The sequence below is a fragment of the Magnolia sinica genome, chromosome 3, assembly GCF_029962835.1.
Source record: "Magnolia sinica isolate HGM2019 chromosome 3, MsV1, whole genome shotgun sequence".
Classification (NCBI taxonomy): domain Eukaryota; kingdom Viridiplantae; phylum Streptophyta; class Magnoliopsida; order Magnoliales; family Magnoliaceae; genus Magnolia; species Magnolia sinica.
Window position 1 is genome coordinate 109,772,547 of NC_080575.1, and position 24,471 is coordinate 109,797,017.

At 40.5% G+C, this 24,471-nt stretch overlaps 1 protein-coding gene across 5 annotated transcripts in view; it reads left to right on the top strand.

The window, feature by feature from the left end:
• LOC131240674 (uncharacterized) overlaps nt 1–24,471 on the top strand; it is a 63,125-nt gene that overhangs the window by 25,965 nt on the left and 12,689 nt on the right. For all 5 annotated transcript variants that reach the window (XM_058239062.1, XM_058239060.1, XM_058239061.1 and 2 more), the window contains 8 exons: nt 8,259–8,318; nt 9,066–9,110; nt 20,871–21,070; nt 21,165–21,671; nt 22,367–22,466; nt 22,564–22,755; nt 22,849–22,938; nt 23,325–23,387. In XM_058239062.1, coding sequence (XP_058095045.1) covers nt 8,259–8,318; nt 9,066–9,110; nt 20,871–21,070; nt 21,165–21,671; nt 22,367–22,466; nt 22,564–22,755; nt 22,849–22,938; nt 23,325–23,387 — 1,257 coding nt within the window. The remainder of the gene's footprint in view (nt 1–8,258; nt 8,319–9,065; nt 9,111–20,870; nt 21,071–21,164; nt 21,672–22,366; nt 22,467–22,563; nt 22,756–22,848; nt 22,939–23,324; nt 23,388–24,471) is intronic.

Sequence of the window (24,471 nt, forward strand, 5' to 3'; positions counted from 1 at the left end):
GGTTGGTTAGGGGAGACCTCCAATCACTCCAAGTTTGATGACGATCTGACCTAAGGTCGAGGCGTAGTGCTCCGCCGAAGTTTCAGCCCTCTTACAGGTCCAGATTATGGAAACTGGCTGTAGGGGAATGAATAGTTGCAAAAATTGAAAAATTCAAAGCAATAATGATGATAGAAGATGAGATATATGGATGAGAGAGGGTAGGGATGGATGGGGAAAGATGTGGCTTCACACCACGTAGTTAGCCCTTCGAAAAGAGAGGGCTTCACACCCACTTTTGAATTCTTCCACAACTCACTAAGGGGCTATTTGATTTTTAATTTCCCTGGTAAATACAGGGAATTACCTGGTTATTACTTACTACAGCCTGTTTGAAAGTCGCCAGGATTTACGTTTTGAAAATCGGTCCATACAAAGTTGTTATTACTGATTTAAATATGTGGGCCCCACCACGATATATATGAGTTATCCACACCATCCATTCTTTAAAAAAATACATTTTAAGGCATGAACACAAAAATGAGGAAAATCAAAAGCTCAAGTGGACCACACCTTAGGAAACAATGATCAGTAAAACGTTAATGGTTGAAAGTTGTTTTCTCCCTAGGGTCCATGGTGATGTTTATTTGTCATCCAACATGTTAATAAGGTCACATAGTCATGGATAAAGTGGAAACAAAAATATCAGTTTCATCCAAAACTTATGGGGTCCTCAAGAAGCTTTCAATGGTAGGAGTTCAATTCCCATTGTTTCTAGTGGTGTGGTCCACTTGATCTTTTGATCTGCCTCTTTTTTTGGCTCATGCCCTAAAATGAGTTGGCTAAAAGGATGGACGGTGTGGATAATACACAAACATTAACGTGGGCTCCACAATTTAACTTTTTTCTCCTCGGGTGATGTGAGGACTGCTATAAATGAAAGGTGCTGGTCAAATCACCTTGGAAATCCAATCGGAAATATAGAGGTAAATAATTATTACCTATTTACCTTGAATTCCCTCTGTAATTAGAAAATCAAACAGGCCCTAAGAGAGTAGAAAAATAAAGCAGGAATTTTTATTAAGCTTGAATGAATCAAAAGAACTACAAGGGATGCCTATTTATAGGGAAAACCCTATACCCCAAAAACTCGCACCATATGCGCAACCTATTACTTGGTGATGAAGTAAACTCAAATAAAAACCAAATAAAGAAATCTAAAGCGTTTACGATGTTCTAAATAATAACAATAAGCAAAACCTAAAATATGAAATCAATTCGACGAGTGGGCCACGATCATGAGATCCCATGATGGGCTTTCCTTGGCTATTGTGTCCACTCTGTTGGACCAAAACTTCATCTTCTAACTAGGAGGCCCTCCCTGGACGTCATCATCGATCCAGATCGACGGTGGAGCCCTCCTTCTGGCGTACGTGCATAGGGGGCCTGACGTGCGTGTGCGTGTGCGCGGGATGTTCCCATCAGTTTCACCCCGTAAGTGTCATAGCTAGTCTATATAAAATCCTAGCTAAGGTGTTGGCTTTGAGGTTGGCTATCGAGGATGTTGGCAGCTGTTAAAAAAGAAAAAAAGAAAAAAAGAGCAGTTGGCATAAATCACCTCCTCTTAAAGAGCTTTTGATGGTACTCTTATGGTACATGATTGATCAATCTTAGAGGCATAGAGAATCGAAGCCAGGGGTCATCTACAAAATCAATCTGGAGAAAGCTTATGATAACGCATACTGGGCTGGGCGTTCTTATGCTACCTCCTCATTGGATGGGAGTGTGTAGTGTCAGCCAAATACTTAGTGTTTGTTAACGGGGTCACCAAAGGGTTTTTTCAAGGCTCTAGATGGATCAGGTAAGGGGATCCCCTTTCTTCTTCCCTATTTGTCATTATTGGGGAAGCCCTTGGCAAAATCCTTGACAAAGCCAAAAAGGAAGGTAATGCAGGGGCATTTTCCCGCTGGGCTTGAGTGGGGTTGCCTGTGGGATGCAGGGGCACACTCGAGGTGAGCGGCTTGTGTGAGGCAGGTGGCTCGTGTGAGGCGGTGCCCATATGATTTGGGGCCCACGAGGGGGGTTCGGCCGAGGTTCTAACCCATGAGATGTGGGCCCTGGGCTATGAGATAAAGGGATTGATTCGCCATGCTCTAACAGTTCGAGCTTTTAGAGAAAGTGGCTAATTGTCCTGTATCAAAGTGGTATCAAAGCGGGATGTCTCGTGTTCGAGACTCCTCACTAGAGGTGATTCATGCAGTGACATTTTCACACTGGACTCGAGTGGGGTTGCCTGTGGGATGCAGGGGCACACTCGGGGTGGGCGGCTAGTGTGATGCGGGTGGCTCGTGTGAGGCGGCACCCATGTGATTTAGGGCCCACGGTGGGCGTTTGACTGAGGTCCTAACCCATGAGATGTGAGGCCTGGGCTATTAGATAAAAGGATTGATTCGCCATGCTCTAACAGTTCTAGCTTTTAGAGCAAGTGGCTAATTGTCTTTCATCAGAAGGGTGGATAGAACACTTACACTTTGATATTGGGTGGGCCAATGTTAATGTAATGCACTTGCAATTCACTGATTATGAAGGCAAGAGGGACTGCCACCTAAATCTGAGGTGTATATCAACTTATTAAGGTGTTTTGAGGTGGTTTTGGGAAAAAAGTTGACCTTTTCAAAATCGACATGATCAGGATTAGATTAGAAGAGGCAGTAGAGAATGATTTGATGATGATAATGTGAAGAAGGTGAGTTTGGGAGTGATGTTGTGTTAGGCTTGCTTGCCCTAACACATAATATTTTATTATAATAAAGCATATAGTACACTGCAAGAGAAGAAGGAAGTGTGCACATGCACTTACACTAAAAGGGGCCATTAACCATATACACAATACACTAGCATTCTCGATACTCCCCCTCAAGTTGGAGCATAGATGTTGATCATGCCCAACTTGTCACGAACACGATGAAGAGCATCTCGACTCAAGGACTTTGTAAGAACATCAGCAAGTTAATCCTCAGATCGAACAAAAGGAGTGACGATTTCCTTAGAAGCGACTTTATCCCTAATAAAGTGACAGTCGACCTTAATATGCTTGGTTCGCTCGTGGAAAACTGGGTTACGAGCAATATGGATGGCCGCTTGGTTGTCACAGTGAAGAGGAACCGGATTCGAAGGAGGATAGCCAAGTTCTTCAAGAAGGTTGTGAAGCCACACGAGTGAAAAACGGTCTAGCTGCACGTCTGTTTGAGGTTAAAAACCTCTCAAACATTGATCTTAAGTAAAAAATCTGCCATGGGTAGCTTGGGAAGAAGATTTCGGTCTATCTTGAGCAAAGAAACCAAAGAAAAGCTTACCGATTTGAGGTCCAATAAATTTTGAAAAAATCATGACAAATCTTCTAAAATCAAGATCTATCAAACCCCTAAACTTTTAGCTCAAACGGAGTCCATGTGTCCGTACAACGGTCAAAGATCTTGCAGTGATTCTGTGATGCCACCCAAACTCCCAAACTCCGGCCTGGGCCCACCCTTGTGCATTGGCTCCTCTATGAAGAGGCTTTGGGTCCACTGATCTTTAGGATGGAAAGAAGATTAACAATTTGGAAAGAGAGATTCTTGTCGCTGAGAGGAAGACTCAAGGCTTATTGAGGCATTGCTGGCAGCTTTATCGGTTTATTTGAAGTCTCTCTTTTAATGCCCTGTGAGTTGGCCAGGATTGAAAAGTTGCAGTGCAACTCCTTTTGGCAGGGTGCAGAGTTGAAGGAAAACTTCCGTGTTGGAATGGAAGGAGGTGTGCAAACATATCGATTAGGGGATGAACAATGCTCTGTTTGGTAAGTGGATTTGGCAATTTGTCACAAAAAAAATCATCCATATGGAGTTATGGTGGCCAAATATGGCATTCAGGATGATGTTAGGGACACTCCCGAGTCCTTCCGCATCTAGATACAGAAAGTCGGGCTGTTGGAAAGTGATATCATTTAGGGATTCAGTTGTGCTTTGAGGGATGGTGTTTGAGATAGGCAATGGGTCTCTATCAGATTTTGTGAAGGCCGCTGGTACTAGTGCTGCTCCGATCTTCTTATGGAATGCTCTGTAATCCTTTTGCCTACTTATGTGGTAGGCAAAACGATTACTATGAATCTGATGGAAATTGGATCGTTACCCTATTTTCAGGAGGAATTTGATGGAAGAGTCTAATTTCATGAACATTTTTTCAGTTCCGCTGATTGATCAGTCTATGGAGGATAGGCTTCTGTGGAGATGGGAACCCACGAAAATTTTCAGTTATGTCCATAGCCCTTAAGATCTGTAATTTCGGTGAGGGGTTTGCATCTATGGGCTGGATTGGAAACTGAACTCTTCCCCCAGGAGTTATTTGCTTTCACATGGCTTTCTGAGCTGTGACTGAATCGTTATTATAGACCAACTCTGCCATGGAAATGTGTTTGAGAGATGAGGGAAGTGTTAATAATCTTCTCATCCATTGCTTCTTCACATATGCAGTTTGGAGCAGGTGCCTGAATTAGTTCTCTGTCGCGTCGTCAATGCCAGTTTTGATTCAGATCCTGTTTGGGCCTGGCATGCGGGAGCTTTCTTCGGGAAAGGAAGAATGATATGGAGGCCACGTTCTGTGCCTATCTGAAAGGAGAGAAACAACTGTGCTATCAATGGTATTTCTGTTGAGGTTCCACTGTCATTGCTTGAGTCAAATCCCTTGTTTGTTCTTGGGCAGAATTCTTGGTTCTTTCTTTCTCTGCTAGAGCACAGGGGCTGTGGCCTCCCATTGGTTGGCTCTCCTTTGTTTGCTTTAAGTTTTGTAGGTGCCATTTGGCTTCTTTCTAATAAGGTCTTATTCACTGATTTTTTCAGCTGTAATATGCATTCACTGATGAATGCTTGAACCCAAGTGTCATTCTCTTAGTTGGGAATATTCACTGTGTGAGAAGAATGCATGATATGATGTTTGGTTCTTGTCCCTATTAACTGTGGTTTTGTTTCATTCTCCTCATCCTCATCCTCTTCCTCACGCTCCTGCTTTCCATGGCTTTGGTAAAGACTGCACTTATTCAAATGAAAACCCATTCTATCGAAGAAGACCAATCAAAGGTGAAGACAAAGTGAAGTGTAGGATGACTTAAATAAAAAAGGGATTTGTACCCGAAAATGCCTCCTAATACATGATAACACGAGAAAATGCTTTAAGGTTAGATATTTACCAAAACATTCCTATCAGTGTACGGATGGGAGGTGATAAGTCTAGTTTAGCCTTGTGAGAGAATCCATGAATAAAGGAGAACTCATATTGCGTGTCCTGTACGGAAGTGAATTGCATGTCTAGTTAAGAAGCTATCTAGGACCCATCGTGATGTTTCCGAAATCCACACTGACCACTAGCAGCATGACCCACTTTTAGGTGTAGAGCTCGAAAACCATCCCCATTCGTGATTCAAGTGGACCAAACAATTGGAAAGGTGTACAGGGTGATGCCTACCCTCCAAACTGTTTCCCTCGATGCGGCCCACCTAAATCATATGATTATCCCGAATAACATATGAATTTTTTTGGCCCCATGACTAAAATTTTGGATGAAATCACATGTAAAAATCACAAAGTTTTAGTCCATCTGAATAACATATGATTTTTTTGGTTGTACAACTAAAGTGGAATTTCACATCTACTTGCCAAAGTGGTAGGGGGGGTGTCAGTCTTAAACTCGATTGAGTTGTGTAGCACATGGAACCACCATGACTATTGTGTTGTGATGGAAGAGCTTTGTGGGTAACTATGATGTATGTGTTTTATCCATGCCATCCATCCATTTTGCTAGATCATTTTAGGGCATGGGCCCAAAAATGAGGCAGATCCAAATCTCAAGTGGACCGTACCACAGGAAAGCGGTGACTAAACGTCCGCCGTTAAAAACTTTCTAAGGCCTACTGTAATATTTATTTGCCATCCAACCTTTTGATTAGGTCACAGAGACCTGGATGAAGGGAAAACACAAATATCACCTTGATCCAAAACTATTGTAGCCCCAAGAAGTTTTTAATGTTGGGTGTTCTATTAACACTGTTTTCTATGGGGTAGCCCTCGCGAGATTTTGATCTAGCACATTTTTGGTCTCATGCACTGAATGATCTGAAAAATTAGATGGACAGCGTGGATAAAACACATACATCATGGTGGGCCCATGCATCCTTTTCAACACCACAAAGTACTGCCAATGGTGCCGTGTGTTACAATATGCTCCGAGTCTGTCGCTCTTCCGCAGCGGAAGTAGATCACCCGTGACTTGGGCACAGAGATGCACCAATGCCTGTGACTGTAAGGCCAACATAGAATCATGGATGTACATGACAAATCCACTCTGAACATATGTTTTGAAAGACCACAATAGGACATGATTTTAAGATTCAAGTAGATCCAAAGCTCAGGTGGGCCACACTAAACGAAACAGTGGGAATGGAAACGTCCACTGTTGAAACATTCTCGGAGTTGACCATGATGTTTATATGCCATCCAAACCGTTCATAGGGTTATTACCAGTCAGATAAACTGCAGGCACAAATATCATCCTGATATAAAACTTCTGTCACAACAGGCGTTCGATCCCCATTATTTCGCATGGTATGGCCCACATAAGTTTTGGATTTGACTGATTTTTAGACTTCTATCCTATCGTGATCTTGAAAAACAGACGGACGGGGGGAATTTGTAACCAACATCTCTGTTGGCCTCACACAGCCTCGGGTACAGGACTGTAACTGTGCGTATGCTTCCTTCCGCAATAGGAAAGAAATTTCTGTTTTTATATTAAAAAAATTATGGGATGCTCACCCAAGCGTACGCCATCGTAATGTGTACGTGTAATCCACTCTGACATTAGGTGTGCAATCCCATGTTAGGTCCAAGGCAAAAAAGCCAGGTTGACTTGTGATTCAAATGGACCACATCAAGGAAAACGGTTGGGAGACTGTTGATTTCTTTATAGGGCCCGCCATGATAATTATGTTAAATCCACTTGAACCATTATATGACGCACCAAAATTTAGGCTTGAGGCACAAAATTCAGGACAATCCGTGATTCAGGTGGGCCACATTGAGGGAAATAGTTTGGAGTGTAGGCCATACCTTTTCCAATTATTTGGCCCACCTGAATCATGGATGAGGATAGTTTTTGAGCCCTAACCTTAAAATTGGGTCATGCAACTGGTGGCCAAAATAGATTTCAGAAACACATTATTGTGGGTGCACATAGCTTAGTGGCTAGACAAATGCAATTCCGTTCGGTACAATTGGGATGGGGAACTGTGATTTTGTACAATTCGGTTCAATGGGAGCCGTGATTTTTTTATTATGCATGGAATCTCTTAAAGGGTAAATAAGACTTTTCACCTCATATCCGTATGGCTAGAGGAATGTCTTTGTAATTATCAAAGGTCAAAGCATCTTATGGTAAAATCATGCATTAGGAGGAATTTTTGGGTAAAAATCCCAATAAAAAAAGAAAAAAGAAAAGAAAGGCCAGCTTACAATTTGTATGTCTTTATTTATTTGCCCATCCTCTAAACTGTAGCTTCTTTTCTGTGTATGCCTTACACTAAAAAACAGACTACATATGAAGCTAAATATTTCGTTCAAATAGGTGGTATCCCAATTGTTGTGGAGTTTGTTCTGGTACAATCATCATCAATGCAATCTCTCTCAATCAGAAGAAGCTTGTCAATTGGAGACATTATTCAATCCATTTAGAGGAGATTCTTCAGCTGCATAGTTTCTCTGTCTTGTGCAAAAGCCTGTAGACTTAGCTGTCATTTTTTTGGGCCACTCATTCATAACTAATTCATCCTAGAGTAAGAAGTCTAAACTTCCAGATATGATAATCTGAATATCTCTGCCATGCCTTTGACATTCAACATGGAAAACTTTGGAGTGGATATTTTTGCTAATCTGTGGATCTCATTGTTGGACACTTTCTTGCTCTTACAGGGACAATGAGCATGTAGTTTTCCTTTTGTTTTGTGTAATTTTTTTATTTTTATTTTCGAGAGGCTTGGAAAAGTTGCATCTGATGCTATTTGACAAATTTAAACCAATTTATTGACAAAATGGTTGACCAAAATTTGGTTTGGATTTTTTTTTTTTTTGGTTCTCTCTTCATGATCGTTAAATGTTTATCACTCAAGTTGCTATATGTTGGGTTCTGTTGTGGCACATACTTCTCATTAGCTACTAAGTAGCTCATTCATTTAAGGATTTTAATAAACTACGCAGGCACGCTTGATGGAGAGGACACCATCAATGAGTGATTTGAATGAAGTTATATATGGACAGGTACATTCAACCGATTTCCATGTATTGTTTGGCATCGTTTTTACCAAAATATTTAATAGCTTGTTTGGTGAGAAATAACCATTTGTTGGTAATTATGAAGACAAGTACAATGTGTTTTCGGAAGTGGCTTTTGAGCTTCTTGACTTTTTTAACCTTTTAACTGACACCCTCTTTTAAGTGTTGCCTTGTTCATAGCTGAACTAAAAAATTTGAAAGGAAAATAAGGGTATTGAGTTATTGGATCCGTGAATTTCCACAATGGTGCTTGGTTATAGTGGATACTATTCTGTATTCTTTTGCCAACTGAAGATTCCAGCAACTGCCTTAGCAAAATATGAAAAAAATGTGGACAATTTTCCTTCTCTCTTTTCAATTTCCATTGGGGTTGTAAAGTTCACTTCTTCTGGTCATCAAAGTTGAGTAATTCTTTCACGGATAGATAGATTCATAGGCTTGCAAAATGGAATGATCTCTTTTACTCTATTATACAGGGCAATTGTTTTTTTAGTAGTCCAAACTAAAAATTCTTGGGAGTTAGTAGATTGTTGAAAAAGGATTCATAAAGCCGACCCCATATAGCTGGGATAAGCCAATTTTGAATTGTTGATAATGATTGTTTGTTTCATTTGTATACATAGATACATATCTATGCATATATGTCTCTTGCCTATTGCCTATTGTCTATTGCCTCTTTCTTCACACATAACTAAGCTCTCTTTGACCTTAGCATCTTTATCTTTTGTGCAGGAGCATATGTGCAGGGATGATTTATCTTTTATTTTTTCTTTGAAGGTTAGTTATTTCAAATTACATTTTCTTATGTATTTTTTTATATGAAAATTTCTAGAATCATTGTGAATCGATTCCAAGTTGAAAGAAGCATCGGAAGCCTCCTTTTGGGGGGACCTGAGCCATCAATGAGAAACCACAGTTACCACCCTAGAAGACCTAGAATTCTAACCTTGTGTTTGGACCTATGGGCCAAGGAACAGTCTCAGGTAGACAGTTTCTATGGGACGTAGGCCTTCAAAAAGGTAATCATTGCTATTTGACTTGGACCTGTTCTGAAAAAGTCGAGGTATTTTGAATTAATGACTCTAAATAAACTAACTAAAATAACTAGTGTTTTATTGGCTTGAATTATTGGCAGATCCTATGATCCTTATCTAAATCAAGTACTTATTTTGATGTCATTCCTTTTCCTTCCTATTTACTATATGGATTCGTTCTCAATAGCGATGAGATGATCATCTTAGGGTGATTCTTTTGTCAAGGATGCTCCTATTACACTTGTAGTCTCTGAAGGACGAGAACCAACTATATCGCATCAGCATCGACTGTAACAACTGTAATTGAACAGGATGGAACTTAAATGGCATGAATTGATCTCTAATGATGGTTGCATGTTTTATAATCTTTTTGGTACACTGAAATGAGTATCGAAAGGATTATTTTTGTGATGTCAACTACTTAGTTACACATTCCTTCTACTTGGGTGCCACTCTTGTTTTGAAGTGTGCTTTGGATTCCTGCTCCTAGTCCCACTTCCTAGCTATTTTTCTTTTATACTTATTTAAAATTTGAAACAGACACTTCCCTGCTCCTGCACTTGAATCGGTTGTCGCTTCGCTTCATGATTCGGGCAAATATAATTTAGTACAACCAATAATACTAATGGCTTGAAATTTGTGTAGCTATAAAAACGTTTCTTCTCTTGATGCAAGTGGGCAAGTTGTGCTATCCCTAATATGGTCTCAAGATCCAACAATTAGCCATTTGGGCCACATGTATCAATTATTCATATACTAACTGTGGATAAATCAATCTGTGGGGCCCGCAGGGCTTGTCAGCCAAATATATGAACCAACTGTAGGGCCCACATGGTTACATGGTCACATGGCTGGGTTGCTTTTGATTTCTATTGGTTTTAGTATTTTCCTATTTTGTTCTTAGCAGTTGTTTAATGACTTTTCTGTTCTTGTTATGAGTTCTTTAGTCAAAAGATATTGAGTTACACTAAAGTAGAAGTTTGTCTTTTAATTGTGTAGTCATCTGCAAAGAAACTTATATATACGTCAAAACCATGCATATGAAACCCATAAATGAAGATATCTGTTTATTCTCACTCTTAGGATTTATCAATAAAACTTGTTTTGGGAGAGGAGATAATCAATGTCATCAATGCACATACGTCACAGGTAGGTTAGAGGATAGAATCAAGAGATAATTTGGGTAGGATGGAGGAATTTCGAAGAGTGTATATTTGTACGAGGAAAGTTACATGGTCATGTAAGAAAAGAGAGTAGAGGATATGAGACAATGCATGGTGGTTATGGTTTTGGGAGAAGGAATGAGATGGGGGGTGCTATCCTTGATTTTGCCATGGCATACGATCTAGCTTTAGCAAACACATACTTAAAAAGAAAGGTGAACATTTCTTTACCGGTTGTGTGGTGGACGATTTTGGGACGAGTTGGGTTATGCCAATTTGTGTGTTGAGCCTTCTTTGGGCGTGGCATGGGGGAGGAGGGGGATCTAAGGCCGAAATACTTGGAACCTTTCTTTACCGGCTGTGTGGTGGACGATTTGGGGAGAGATATAGAAGACGCTTTTGTAATGTCTTTAGATCACTTGAGGATGTTGTTGAAGAAGCAAAATTTTCTATTTCAGAATGAGTTGCTAGTTGTTAATTGCCCTTTTCCCCTACGCGGGTGGTGCTCTTGTGTTGCAGCTCTTTTGTTTTTCTTTGTATTCTTTTCTAGCCTTGCTTTTGCAGGCTGGTTGTTTTAATAAAATTACTTTTTGCTCGAAAAAAGAAAAGAAAAAAAGGTCGAACATTTAAATTTTTAATAACTTCCAGAAGTGGATCATATGCAAGACAAATAGATTTCTTCCTACTTAGGAAGGAAAAATAACCAATATGTAAAGAGTGCAAGGTTATACTGAGTGAGAGTTTGACTACACAACAGTAGGTCGTCTATGGATGTTTACACTAAGAGTTGGAAGAGGTGTCTAGAAACAAGGTGGTGGAATCTAACAGGAGAGAAAACAATGGAAGAGGAAAGTGGAATGCTGTGGAAGAAGTTTATGTTATATGGAATGGAATGAGATGGCCGAGTAGATTACGGAAGTGGTGAAAGATGTTTTAGGAGTATATAGAGGGAAAAAATCCACTCATATAAGGAAACTGGGTGATAGAATGATGATGTACAAAAGGCTATTAGCGAAACAAATGGAGGAAAAGTACTATGGTTCCAATTTATAAAATAAAGGGGACATGCAAAGCTGCACTAACTATCATGGAATTGAACTTATGAGCTCTATTATGAAACTTTGGGAGAGTGGTCAAGCAAAGGTTAAGGAATGAGACAAATGTATAAACAAATTAATTTGGTTTCCTGCCAGGAAGGTTGACCAATGGGGCTATTTTCCTATGTATGAGGAAGTCACAACGAATTTTAGGAATACTTCGAAAAGCGAGTGAGTTTCCAATTATTGTAGGCTTGCACCAGAGGTTGAAGATGCTTTGGACGCTTCCCCCCTATAGGTGGCTCTATGTTTGGAAGATGATCAAATTCCTGTTAACAATCTCTGTTCTTCTGACTCCTCGTCGGGAGTTATGGAGGGTCTAGTTGGGACCTTCAAGGGGAAGAGGTGGATCAGGGAGGCTATTAGCCATGTGGGAAGACTTAATGGGGTGGCTTTTGGTGATAATGATGACTACATTGCCCTCGTTTAGCTTTTTGAAGAAAGAGGCCTTCGAATGTCCTCGTCTGAGTATTAAAAATGGTCTCCAAAACCGTCTAAGGGGTGCAGGGAGTTGGCTAGCCTTGGGGTTGATCCATGTTTTTTTTTTCGGGGGGTCGGGGGTCGTTTCCTAGTGTGAACCTACAAAAATGCACGTAGGCAAGTTTCCACATGTCCGCGCAATCCGGTTAACATTCACCCATGATCAATAATTAGAGTAGCTTTACATCAGCAGCATAAAAAGTTAAGCAAATATAACTAAACCCAGAAATATATGGTTGATGTTCAAAATGTACAACTTCACAAGTGATGTCTGCCTAAATGGGGATTACACAAGCCACAATATACATTCAACAAAACCAAACCATGGAGTCCACCTAATTGGGGACTCCAATATATACACGTCCAAAATGAATAAATTGTAAAGTTTTATGTTTTCGTCTAACACTCCTAAAACATCATGACGATGGTGCAAGCTAGTCTATGCCTGCTCGTCTGAAATCTCGGTGGTACCTGTATCAACAATATCGTTTGGTTGGTGTTTTAAAATATTTCCTAATGGGAGTGAGTAGCTAACTGATGTAGGACAATTAACCACTTGCTCTAAAAGCTCGAACTGTTAGAGCATGGCGAATTAATCCCTTTATCTTATAGCCCAAGCCCCACATCTCATGGGTTAGGACCTCGACTGAACCCCCCTTGTGAGCTCCAAATCATATGGGTATCGCCTCACACGGGCTGCCCACCCCGAGTGTGTCCCCGCATCCCATAGGCTACCCCACTCGAGCTCGGTGTGAAATGTATATTAATCACCCCCAGTGACGAGTCTTGAACACGAGACCTCCCCCGTGGGCCCTGCTCATCCCGAGTTTGCCCTTACATCCCATAGGCAACCCCACTCGAGCCCGGTGTGAAAATGCCCCTGCATGAATCACCCCCGGTGAAGAGTCTCGAACACGAGACCTCCCGCTTTGATACCAATTTGATGCAGGACAATTAACCACTTCCTCTAAAAGCTCAAACTTTTAGATTATGGCGAATTAATCCTTTTATCTCATAGCCCAAGCCCTACATCTCATGGGTTAGGACCTCGGCCGAACCCCCCTCGTGGGCCCCAAATCACATGGGTACCGCCTCACACGGGCCGCCCACCCCGAGTGTATCCCCGCATCCCACAGGCTACCCCACTTGAGCCCGATGTGAAATGCTCATTAATCACCCCTGATGAGGAGTCTTGAACACGAAACCTCCCCCGTGGGCTCGCCCACCCCGAGTGTGCCCTTGCATCCCACAAGCGACCCCACTCGAGCCCAGTGTGAAAATGCCCCTGCATTACTAACTTAATGATACCATTTTCTAAGTTACACATGTTATCAATACAATCAACCATAAACAATAATAACAATACAAAACTAGGAATTCCCTATGCTAGTTGTTTAAGTGCATGGATGGAATGATATGCAGATGTATGGCTTGGGAACAATTTGTAGCACTTCCTCAACAACATAATAATCCAAAAAATCATCACTCAATTGCAAAATGGTTCACCTTTAGCAAAACCCATAAATGTATGCCATGATATGCACGATTAACCGAGTAAATATTAATCCTAGTTCATACAGCAGATTGGCGAATCTGGGATACCTCCATTCTATCAAAAGTTGCTAAACGGATCACGTGGCTCATAGCATCATGTGGGAGCCCCTCACCAGTGTCCCTTGACCCCGTTTTAGGTTTGTCACCCAAAAGTCCAACTTATACAATTAAATGACAGTAAGGGCTCATCACCTAAGGACGATCACAAGCAAAGTAAGGGTTGTCATAAAAACACAAATGTGGCGAAGGTACAACATCAAATCCATCAACAATACGATAGGCTCTTGGCATTCACTAGTGCTCAATGGTCACTACAGGGAGGCTCGTCATCCAATGTTTTACCAACATGGCAGGTTTGACACTCACTGTTTTACCAATGCGGCAGACACGTCACCCTCGCATAGGCCAACAACTCAAACACGATGTCCCATACCACCATGCCTGACTCATGAGTCTTTGTAACAATGTAATGCATTAACGGTTATGAATGGACTTAAATCAATAGTCACAGTGGTATCCTAGATTCTACTGAATGTTATACAATTACCAAGCATAAGAATGATCAGCTCTATGTTAGACTATTCCGATCGACTATAGAGAACCCCAGGTAAATCCGGCATTGGGTGTAAAGCATCTCACGTAGTTCTAACTACTGCCAGTTGACCGGATAAACTTGGGATAGCCAACCCAAAAAGGGCCATCCACTATGCGATTTGTAGGGCTTGATCCACACAACAACAATTCAAATTTGACTATGGAGAACCCCAGGCAAATCCGGCATTGGGTGTAAAGCGTCTCACGTAGTTCTAACTACTACCAGTTGACCGGATAAACCTGGGATAGCCAACCCAAAGAGGGTCATCCACTATGCCATTTGTAGGGCTTGATCCACACAACAACAATTCAAATTTGCAATACATAATCATAATCATAGAGCAACTTAATACCACAACAGGGTATATCAATGAAACACATCTGCGAATCAGCACGCTCGAACATATGTCAGTACAATCCAACGTATATCAGTACAGATAAACGTTCATTAACAACGCTTATCAAATGACATAAAAGGGTTCCAATAGTTGGAATTTCATATTGCTCAAGCATTTCAATGAACATGTTGGCTATTGACAACACATAACATTAGGGTTACAACAATAAATAATTTCAAGCACAAATAGCACACGATATCTTAACAACAATTAAAAATTATTATCTAACGCTATCAAGGGTTGATAAAAGGGAAACCTAGAAGAATAGTCCTCACCTCAGAGAGGGGTTATGTGATTTAATCGCACTTAGCGTTAGGGTTCTTACGGTTACGGGAAAACACCAAATCATAATCAAGGTCAAAGGAAATCTCATTAGGAATCAAGAAGCTATCATCAACTCGCTAAATTGAAAGATTAGATGCGATTCTTACACCCAATCGCAAGTAGGAGTGGATTCGATGAAGGATGTGGTAGCGATTAGGGTTTAATTGCAAGAACTCAACAAGAATCAACACCAAGACCACCCCCCTGGCCCTCCCTTTTAAGGTAATTTCTATGGAATGGAGGGGCTACCCATATATAGGTGTTTATAGTGTCAGAAGTGGCCCAATTGGCCCTAATGACTAGGTGTTCAACATTATAACCCTATAGGAGTTTAATTCTAACTTTCAGGGTCCACATAGAGGTGTACGGGTCAATCTATGCCATAAGATAGCTGGCCCTAGTGATGATCTACGTATGGATATAATCGACCCACCATTTGAATGCGCCGATCGATATGTATGATTAGAAGTCAATTTGATGACCACCGATCATCGATGAGGTCACGGCTATATGGATGTGTGTAGGATATTAACTTAGATTGGTACTCTAAATTTGGCTGCAATCTAACGGTCCAAAAGCCACAACTTTGGTAAGGACCGAATATGGATAATTAACTCAAGTTCCTGTAAGATTCGAAGGGCATTTGCATATTTCATGTGCTTACCATGCGAGCCCAAGTTGAATGATTCGAGATGCGATCTCGGCTCGATGTCCCGTGATGGACGTCAAGTCCGCCAAGACGAACATCTTTCTATAGTTTCGAGTTCAGTGGCCCACTAACGAGCGGTTTAGGGCTTGTTTGGTTAATTCGGGCATTTCTGGAATAAGTTAAGCAACGAGATTTGTCGTGCATGATAATTAGGGTTTGGATTAGCTCTAAGTTTATAGTTTGACCTATTCGCAATTAGCGGAAACGGTGGTTCAACTTAAATTACCCTATACCATTGATTCTTAGGCCAAAAGGGCAGTTTAATCAATTTGGGTTTCGTACGTAGAGTAATCATTATCTAACCCCTTGGTGAAGTAGATTTTAGGTGAATCTCCGCTAACTACAATCATTCTGATTAATTGATGGCGGGTTGTGCCGATCTTGGCCTTCGACTAATAGATCACATGGTTAGGCAAAAGATTTAGGTGACCGGATGCATTCGTTAGTTTCTTATGGGTAATTAATCAAACTTGTATGGTTCTCTGACAGTAATGCTAAGGTCAAGTGTGGAAAAATCCGGGATTACAAGTTGGTTGAGTCTATTCGGGGGCATAGGGGTGTGGAGTGGGAGGCTCTTGATGCAGTCAGTTTAGTTGGAGGTATCTTGGTTCTTTGGGATCTGGGCCAGGGAGGTTAGTTGAAGTGGCTACTTCTCCATTTCTGTGGTTCTCTGGGAGTCTTCCTCTGGCTTCAGGTGGGTTTCTCATGGGTGTATGGGCCAAACCAGTCGACTCTTCACCTACTTCTGTGGGAGGAGTTGCCTGTTGCTTTTAATAGATGACAACTCCCCTTGTGTGTGGGTGGTGATTCCAACGTGGTTCGTTTTGCTCACGAGAAGCTACGTGGAGATTGGGTCTCTAGTAGCATTCGGGGCTTTCAGACTAGGTTCTTAAGCATGAGCTAGTGGACCTCCCTTTCGGAGGTGTTAAGTTCACTTGATCTAATGGATTGGTGGTCCAGTCATGTCGAAGTTGGATAGATTCCTGCTCTCCTAGGTGGGTGCAAAGATTTCCCCTAGCATGCCAAAGAGGTTTCCTATTCCTGTATCATATCATTGCCCTATCTTTTTGGAGGTTGATGAAGTCGTTTAGGGTCCTCAACCTTTTCGGTTTGAGCCGACCGTTCTCGAAGTGGACGGTTTTTAGGCCTTGGTCTCAGGTTGGTGGTCCTCTTTTGAGGTTGAAGGTCGTGCTAGTTTTAAGCTCTTCCAGAACCTAAAGCTACTGAAAGCCAAGCTCAGGGAGTGGAAGAAAGATGTGTTCGAGTATAGGGAGATTGAGATGGATTCCATCCTTTGCGAGATTCAAGCGATGGACATCAAGGAGGAGACATGTTGTCCAACGTCGAGAAAGCCGTTAAAGCTAAGATCTCTGCCAATTATGGTTCTAGACTAAAAGAGGAGAAGATCAAGTGGTGTCAATGTTCTCAGACAACCTAGCTCAAGGAAGACATTAAGATACTAAATTCTTTGGGCCAATTGCATTTCCTCGCTATTGGTTGATGAGCAGAGGATAGTTGCCAAGAGCTCCATTTGTCATGTTATTTTCAATTTTTATTCAAATATGCTTTCAGGTGAGGATTGGGTGCGACCGAGTCTCAATAACCTGCCCTTTGATTGTATCTCCCCGTAGGAGGCATATGTGCTCAAGAGCCTATTTGGGGTGGAGGAAATCAAGGTTGTTGTGATGTTTCTTAGTAGAGAAAGCTTTGGGGTTGTTGTGATGTTTTTGGACAAATGCAACGTAATTGAAGATTTGATTTATTTTTGCTCCTAGTTGATTTAAAATTTCATGAAATAAGTTTAAGTTGAATTTTGTGAACGATGATTTTATTCATTTTGGATTATTCTATGGAATGATAATTTCTTTCCTCAAATTATTATGTGTGACGAAATGCCTTTAAATCATGCAATGTAAATGATCAATATTATGTCCCGTCTCTGATATGGTATCTGGGTCACGAATACCCAGGTGCCAGGCTCGCGGCGTGATAGATGCCAAGCTCCATCAAGGGTCTGTTCTGTTCTTGGCGTGTCCGTGGGGCTGGGAGGAAGGGCAAGTCCATGTGGAGGGTGGTTGTGCTTGCCGTTCTTCGGACTATTTGGGGTGAGGGGAACAACCGTTGTTTCTGTAACAGAAGCGGTTCTATTGTAGGAGCTATCAACTAGATTGATTTGTATATTAGGGATTGCGTGCCCTGAGTGGCGGTTTGTATTTTTTTTTTTACTTTTTCATGTCTGCTTTGTTGTCTCTTATTGGACTTTTGGTTTTTAATAAATTGCACTATCTTTCAAAAGTAAAAAAATAAAAAAATAAAAATCAAGAGTCTGGAGAGATTGAGAAGGATGCTGCTCATATGATTAGAGTTCGGTGTGGAGATGTGGCTTTGGAGTTCTATGTCATTGCTGCATACCAATGAGGTCGAAGGAAAATTTTGTAGGATAACTATAAGACAAGCTATGCTTAATGGGAAAAATGTTGGGTAGGTAACAACGTGTTTATAGGATGAGCATGGCAAAACTGAGGATGTTGAGATGGTTGGGTGGCAAGACAGACAAAATCAAGAATGGACACATTCAAGGGAACTTAGGATTAGCACGAAGGGAAATCGACTTTGATGGTTTGGCCATGTAGAATTTAGAACAAGAATTGCACTGGTTAAGACTTAAGAGTGAATCGGTTGAAGTTGAACCCTCCAAAAGGTCTAGAGGAAGCCTCATGGGTGAAAGTAGTAAGAAAAGACCTGAGGACCTACGGTTTAATTGAGGATATGGTACGTGATAGAGAGGAATGGTGTAATAGGATTTGTGTAGCTGGCCTCAATTAGTTGGGATAAGGCTTCAATGGTGATGATGATGAGGATGATGATGGATATTAAGAAGAACGATGCCTTTTTTGGTACAACTAAAAGGTAACCATGTCAAATGAAGTTACCAAATACATCATGGAGAGGTAGTGGTGATCCAATACAAGGCAACTTATAAAAATGTCCTTCATGACGAGACTCCATTATGAGCCTTACTCCAGTCTTTAGTCCAGTAGATCTGGTAAACCATGCAAAATAGGATGTCTACAGCTGGTCCAATGCATTTATGTGGAAGCCAATATGGGTATTATAGTATGGTTGCATGAAATTAGTCTCTTGCTGCAATGAAATCCACATTTCTATTGAGATGCAGTGTGTACTTCTTTTAGGCACTGTACTATTATCTTACATAGCGTAATAATTGTAGCCTTATTGTGCTTGGTCTCAAAATTCCTCTTGATTTGTTGCCTTAACTATTTTTTAGTTAGATAGTTCTATATTCTTAGTCATTTTCAAAGCTTTCATGATTTCATCCATTCAAGATTGTGTTACTGATGTTCTTATGCTTGTTATATGCAATGTTGTCAAAATCGTTATTGTATCACAAATCATAATAGGGGTTGAATTGTATCGAATCGCAAATCATATCATAAATCGTTAGATTTTTTTTTTTTTTAAATGATTTTCTTAAAAATATGAAAATTGTAAATAAATCAAAAATGTTTAAAACTTTAACACTATCATGACATGGTATTACTCAAAAATTAAATGATTCTTACCTTTCCTTTTTAATTTTTTTGTCTTTCTAGAAATTTTCCTTTAAAAACATATAAGGATCCTTTAATGATTTATGTTCTTTTTACCTTTCTTGAATGTAGAATCGCATTGGAAAGCTGCATTTGATTCCGTATACTGATTAAAAAGATATTTTGATTTCTAACCATCATTCCACAATACATATGAGTCAACATGATTGTAACCATCCATAAAAACATTCTAGATAAGTCATTCATCAATTTAGTGTTTCGACTAGTTAAGAAGTAAGAAATCATAAGAAAAAGGTCTACAATTTAATAATGAAGAGAATACATATCATTTAATCTACTATAAAGAACAAAATAAAATAATTTACCTTTCCTAAACAATTTTTTTTTTTTTTTTGAAAGGTTTTTTCTAAATGATTCTTAAAACCCCCGCCAATTTAAAAACATAAAATGAAAGCCGAGTGAAGCTTAAAATAGAAGAAAACAAGTATAAATTGAATCGTAAATCGGGATTTGAATGGTAAATCATAGGATTCAAATTATAAAATTGTAGGATTAATATAAAACGGGATTCAAAGGTGGGATTCAAATTGTAAATCATGAATCATAAGTCATAGGATTTTGATAGCGGACCCCAATTCTTACTTAGTGAAAAAGTTGTACTCATGTAAAACTGATTTTTGAGTCACAGTTCTTGATGCAAGACAATTAACCACTTGCTCTAAAAGCTCGTATGACGATTTAATCCCTTTATCTCATAGCTCAGGTCCCACATCTCATGTGTTAGGACCTCGACTAAACCCCCTTCATGGTCCCCAAATCACATGGGTACCGCCTCACACGGGCCGCCCACTCCGAGTGTGTCCCCGTATCCCACAGGCTACCCCACTCGAACCGGTGTGAAATTTGCATTAATCACCCCCGGTGAGGAGTCTCAAACATGAGACCTCCCCTTGGGCCCCGCCCACCCTGAGTGTGCCCCTGCATCCCATAGGCGACCCCACTCGAGCCCGGTGTGAAAATGCCCTTGCATAATCACCTCCAGTGAGGAGTCTCGAACACTAGATCTCCTACTCTGATACCAATTTGATGTAGGACAATTAACCACTTGCTCTAAAAGCTCAAACTGTTAGAGTATGACGAATTAATCCCTTTATCTCATAGCCTAGGCCCCACATCTCATGGGTTAGGACCTCGACCGAACCCCTCTCGTGGGCCTCAAATCGCATGGGTACCGCCTCACATGGGCCGCCCACCCCGAGTGTGTCCCCGCATCCCACAGGCTACCCCACTGGAGCCCGGTGTGAAATGCGCATTAATCACCCCTGGTGAGGAGTCTCGAACACGAGACCTCCCCCATGAGTCCCGCCCACCCCAAGTGTGCCCCTGCATCCCACAGGCGACCCTACTTGTGCCCGGTGTGAAAATGCCCTTGCATTAGTTCTTGGATGTTCCATAATGCTAGGTGGCTTAGACAGGAAAGAGCATGTTGCAACTGTTACAGGTGTACAAGAAACTTGAAGCTGGGATTACCTTGCTTTGATTCTTTTGTTATGTGTCCCTGAACTATTAACTGGTTAAATGGGTTCTAAGGTGTTTTGTTACTCTTGACCAGGTGGCAAATGATTCAACCTTATATGGTGTATGCTTACATGTTCAGGAAATTGTGCAGAGGCCACCTGGTATTCTAGGTTTTATTTCACCAACACTTCAATCTTCTGGTAGGTGCAGCCGGTTTTTGGTTTCTGCACCTCGTTGTTATTGCATACTTACCAGAGTGCCCTTTTTTGAGCTGCACTATGAGATGTTGAACAGGTTTGAATCAGTGTTATCAAATTTGACAGATTGCTTTCTTCTTCTTAAGGAAATTTTGTAGTTTATGCATAACAGCTTCCTCTCATGTATGCAGTATAATAGCAGAGGAGCGTCTTGAAAGGATCACACAATTTGTCAGTGAAATGACCCTCATAGATTGTGTTCCACCACTGGTTAGAACACAAGATCAAATGAATGAGACTCCTGAAACCCCTAACAAGCAGAGTTCAAATGATTGGATGGCTTCTGCAATACCTGCCGACTGTGTATTAGGTCTTACTATGGCTTCCCCAGGCCTTACATCAGACAATGAGGTTCCTTCTCAGTCACTAAGGCAATTGGAGCCCCACTCTCCTGAAAGCTTTTCTACCAGTGAGGCTTCAGAGTTTAGTCAGGCAAGAGAACTGGACAAGGATATGAGAAAGAACATGCAATCTTATGATGATTGTTATGCTTCTGAGACCTCAGGATCCCGCTCTGATAGTTCTGAGATAATAAATGGAAGCTTTGAAAATGGTCAAACTTCACCAGAGGTTGGGACATTTAACTGCTCTGTCAGCCGTACATTAGAGCGTGTCGGAAGTTCAGAATCCATATTCAGGTAGTAAAATTTTCTGATGCTTCATTTCATCCTTATGCATTTTCATTAAATTGCATAGTTGACATGAATACATATCCACGACATATGTTAATATCCTCGGGTTCATAGTTTGTACAAGCTGGGTTAGTATTTGGTGAAGAATGTTGATCTGATGGAATTCAAAGCGATTGACCATGGCCCAAAAATCAACTCAATGTGAGAATCCCAATCCTCCATGGCTGGTAAGTGATAGAAAGTATAGAAGAGATACAGCCTAGGTCCACATTCAACAGAAAAAAGACCAAACAATGGATGGATAGGATCTTCCAATCTCGGAGAATTTTTGGGCATTTTCCATCCACAAGGGGGCCCCTAATACCAATGGTCTGGATCACTGAACCATTGTCCCACTTGTGCAAAGTTGAAAACCTGAGGATACTCTCTTCCTGCTAGAGAGTCATATAATTCCTCTACCTGACATAATTTTCAATCAGTCACCATCCAGTGTTTTGTTCAAAACTTCAGCAAGTTATTAAGCTTCCTTCCTTTTTAAAAAAAATTTTATTTTATTATTCACCTCGTTCTTCAGCTGTTTAAATAATTGGATGTGATCAATAGTTTCTTCACCATAGTTCCTACAATTTTTTATTTTTCTTTTTTCTTTTTCTTTTTTTTTCCTCTGTGAGTTGATTAAATACATTATCGGCTTTGGACAGTTCAGTAAGAAGCATGGGTTCAGAGGATGATGATATTGATGAAGTCAGTTCTGAGCATGAAAGCACTGTTACAAATGAACGAGTAATGGAATGGGCTAAGGTATATTCATCTCACTTCCATGCTTAAACTTTCATTACTCTTTAAGTGGTATGTGCATTTTCTTTTTGTCACCCAAGTTCATTGGTTTTTGCAATAGGAACACAAAAATGAGTTGTTACAGATAGTCTGTAGCTACCATGCTCTGCCTCTGCCATCACGTGGAGCTGAAATAGTCTTTCAGCCTTTAGATCATTTGCAGCCAATTAAGTATACCCGACCTGGCCCATCTGTTCTGGGCTTAAGTGGAAGTTACTCTGAAGTATCCAATTGTTCTTTAGAAGCTGCTGAAGTAAGATCAATGGCTATTGATAGTGTTATTCATTTCATTGACGTTGGCAACTCATGAATGATTTATTGCTGAAAATTTTATTTCTTTGAAAAGGTTAATGCAAAGTTAGCAGCTGCTGAGGATGCTCTTGCACTGTCAATATGGACCACTGCGACTGTTTGCCGTGCTCTATCTCTTGAAAGTGTAATTTCTTCTCTAACATTATAGACTTGGCTTTAGATTTCAGTGTCATTGGGCTTTTCCCATGGATATGTTAATGGGTTTCTTCTTTGGCAAATCATATGAAAGGACTTGATTGTCAGTGTTTGCTTCTCTGTAATCAGTCTCATTTATGATAGATATTATGATCTATTAATGGTGTTTCTACCTGTTATATATTCGACCCATGATAAAATATGGCAAACCTAATGTTCTTTATTAAAAAGGTCATGTATCAGCTGTTTGCTATTGACTTCTTTTGTTTTTTGTTTTCTTATTTATGTAATTATTACACGCTTTTATAATTTGGTGGCAGACACAATCTCTGGCACACATTAGCGCAAGACTAAGTTGAAGGATATATCTTTCAGGTTTTGGCACTATTTGCAGGAGCACTACTGGAAAAACAAGTTTTAGTCATATCCCCAAATTTGGTGAGTTGATCCTTGTGTTTGGATGCTTTCCAATTCATTTTTTATGAGCAGCTTTCTTTGAAATATATGGAATTTAGGAGCAGTACAATTCAAAAGTTAGTCCAATGAACAACCTCCTCAGATATATATATATATATATATATATATATATATATATATAGGGAAAAGGTTCTATGCGGTCGACCTCACGATAAGCTCCCGTGAGGTCGAGCTGTGTGGGCCCCACCGTGATGCGTGTTGACCACCAACACCGTGCATTTGATGGGTCCCCTCTAAATTATGGGATATCCCAAAAATCAGCTGTATACGGAACTCAGGTGGGCCATACGATCTAAAATCATGTGAAGACATGCCAAAAACATATAAAAGCACTTGGTGGGGCCCACCTGAGTTTTGAATGCTGCTGAAACTTGGTTTGAACCCTCATCCAAGTGGGACACACATAATCAATGGGCTGGATTTGCAAACCACATCTCGGTGGGCCCAAATAATGATTATGAATGTTTTAATGGTGCACGGTCCCTCCCCACTTCTGTATGACGTGTGGCCCACACAAGTCACAGATTGACTTGATTTTTGAGACCTAGACCCACAATGGAATGGTGCATCTGACTGATGGGGTAGATGTTCAAAACGCATCATGGTGTGGCCCACACAACTCGACCTCATGGGACAGTCTTGTGAGGTGGAGCGCATAGTACCTTTTCCCATATATATATATATATATATAAACCTCCTTAGATAAATTGTGCATTGCTGTGTAACTTGGACATGAACATGTGTCATACACGTGGCTTTAAAAAGTCAGATTCACCAACACGTTGGTAAAAGATTTTGAAGTAATAAAATATTGTTTGTGAATAGTATTTAACTATTTATATGTATAAAATCCGAAAATAAATAATAACAAGAATAAACCCAGTAACCAATTTTTTTGTTTAAAAAAAAAAAACCGATAACCACTTTTGGGTTCTTTTAGAGAGGTTTAGAAGATGATGTTTTGGCTTCAGTGAGTTTGATCTGGCACTTCTTTGGAACCCCGAAGGTGACTGATTTTGTGTGGCTCATTGCTCAAAGTAATCCT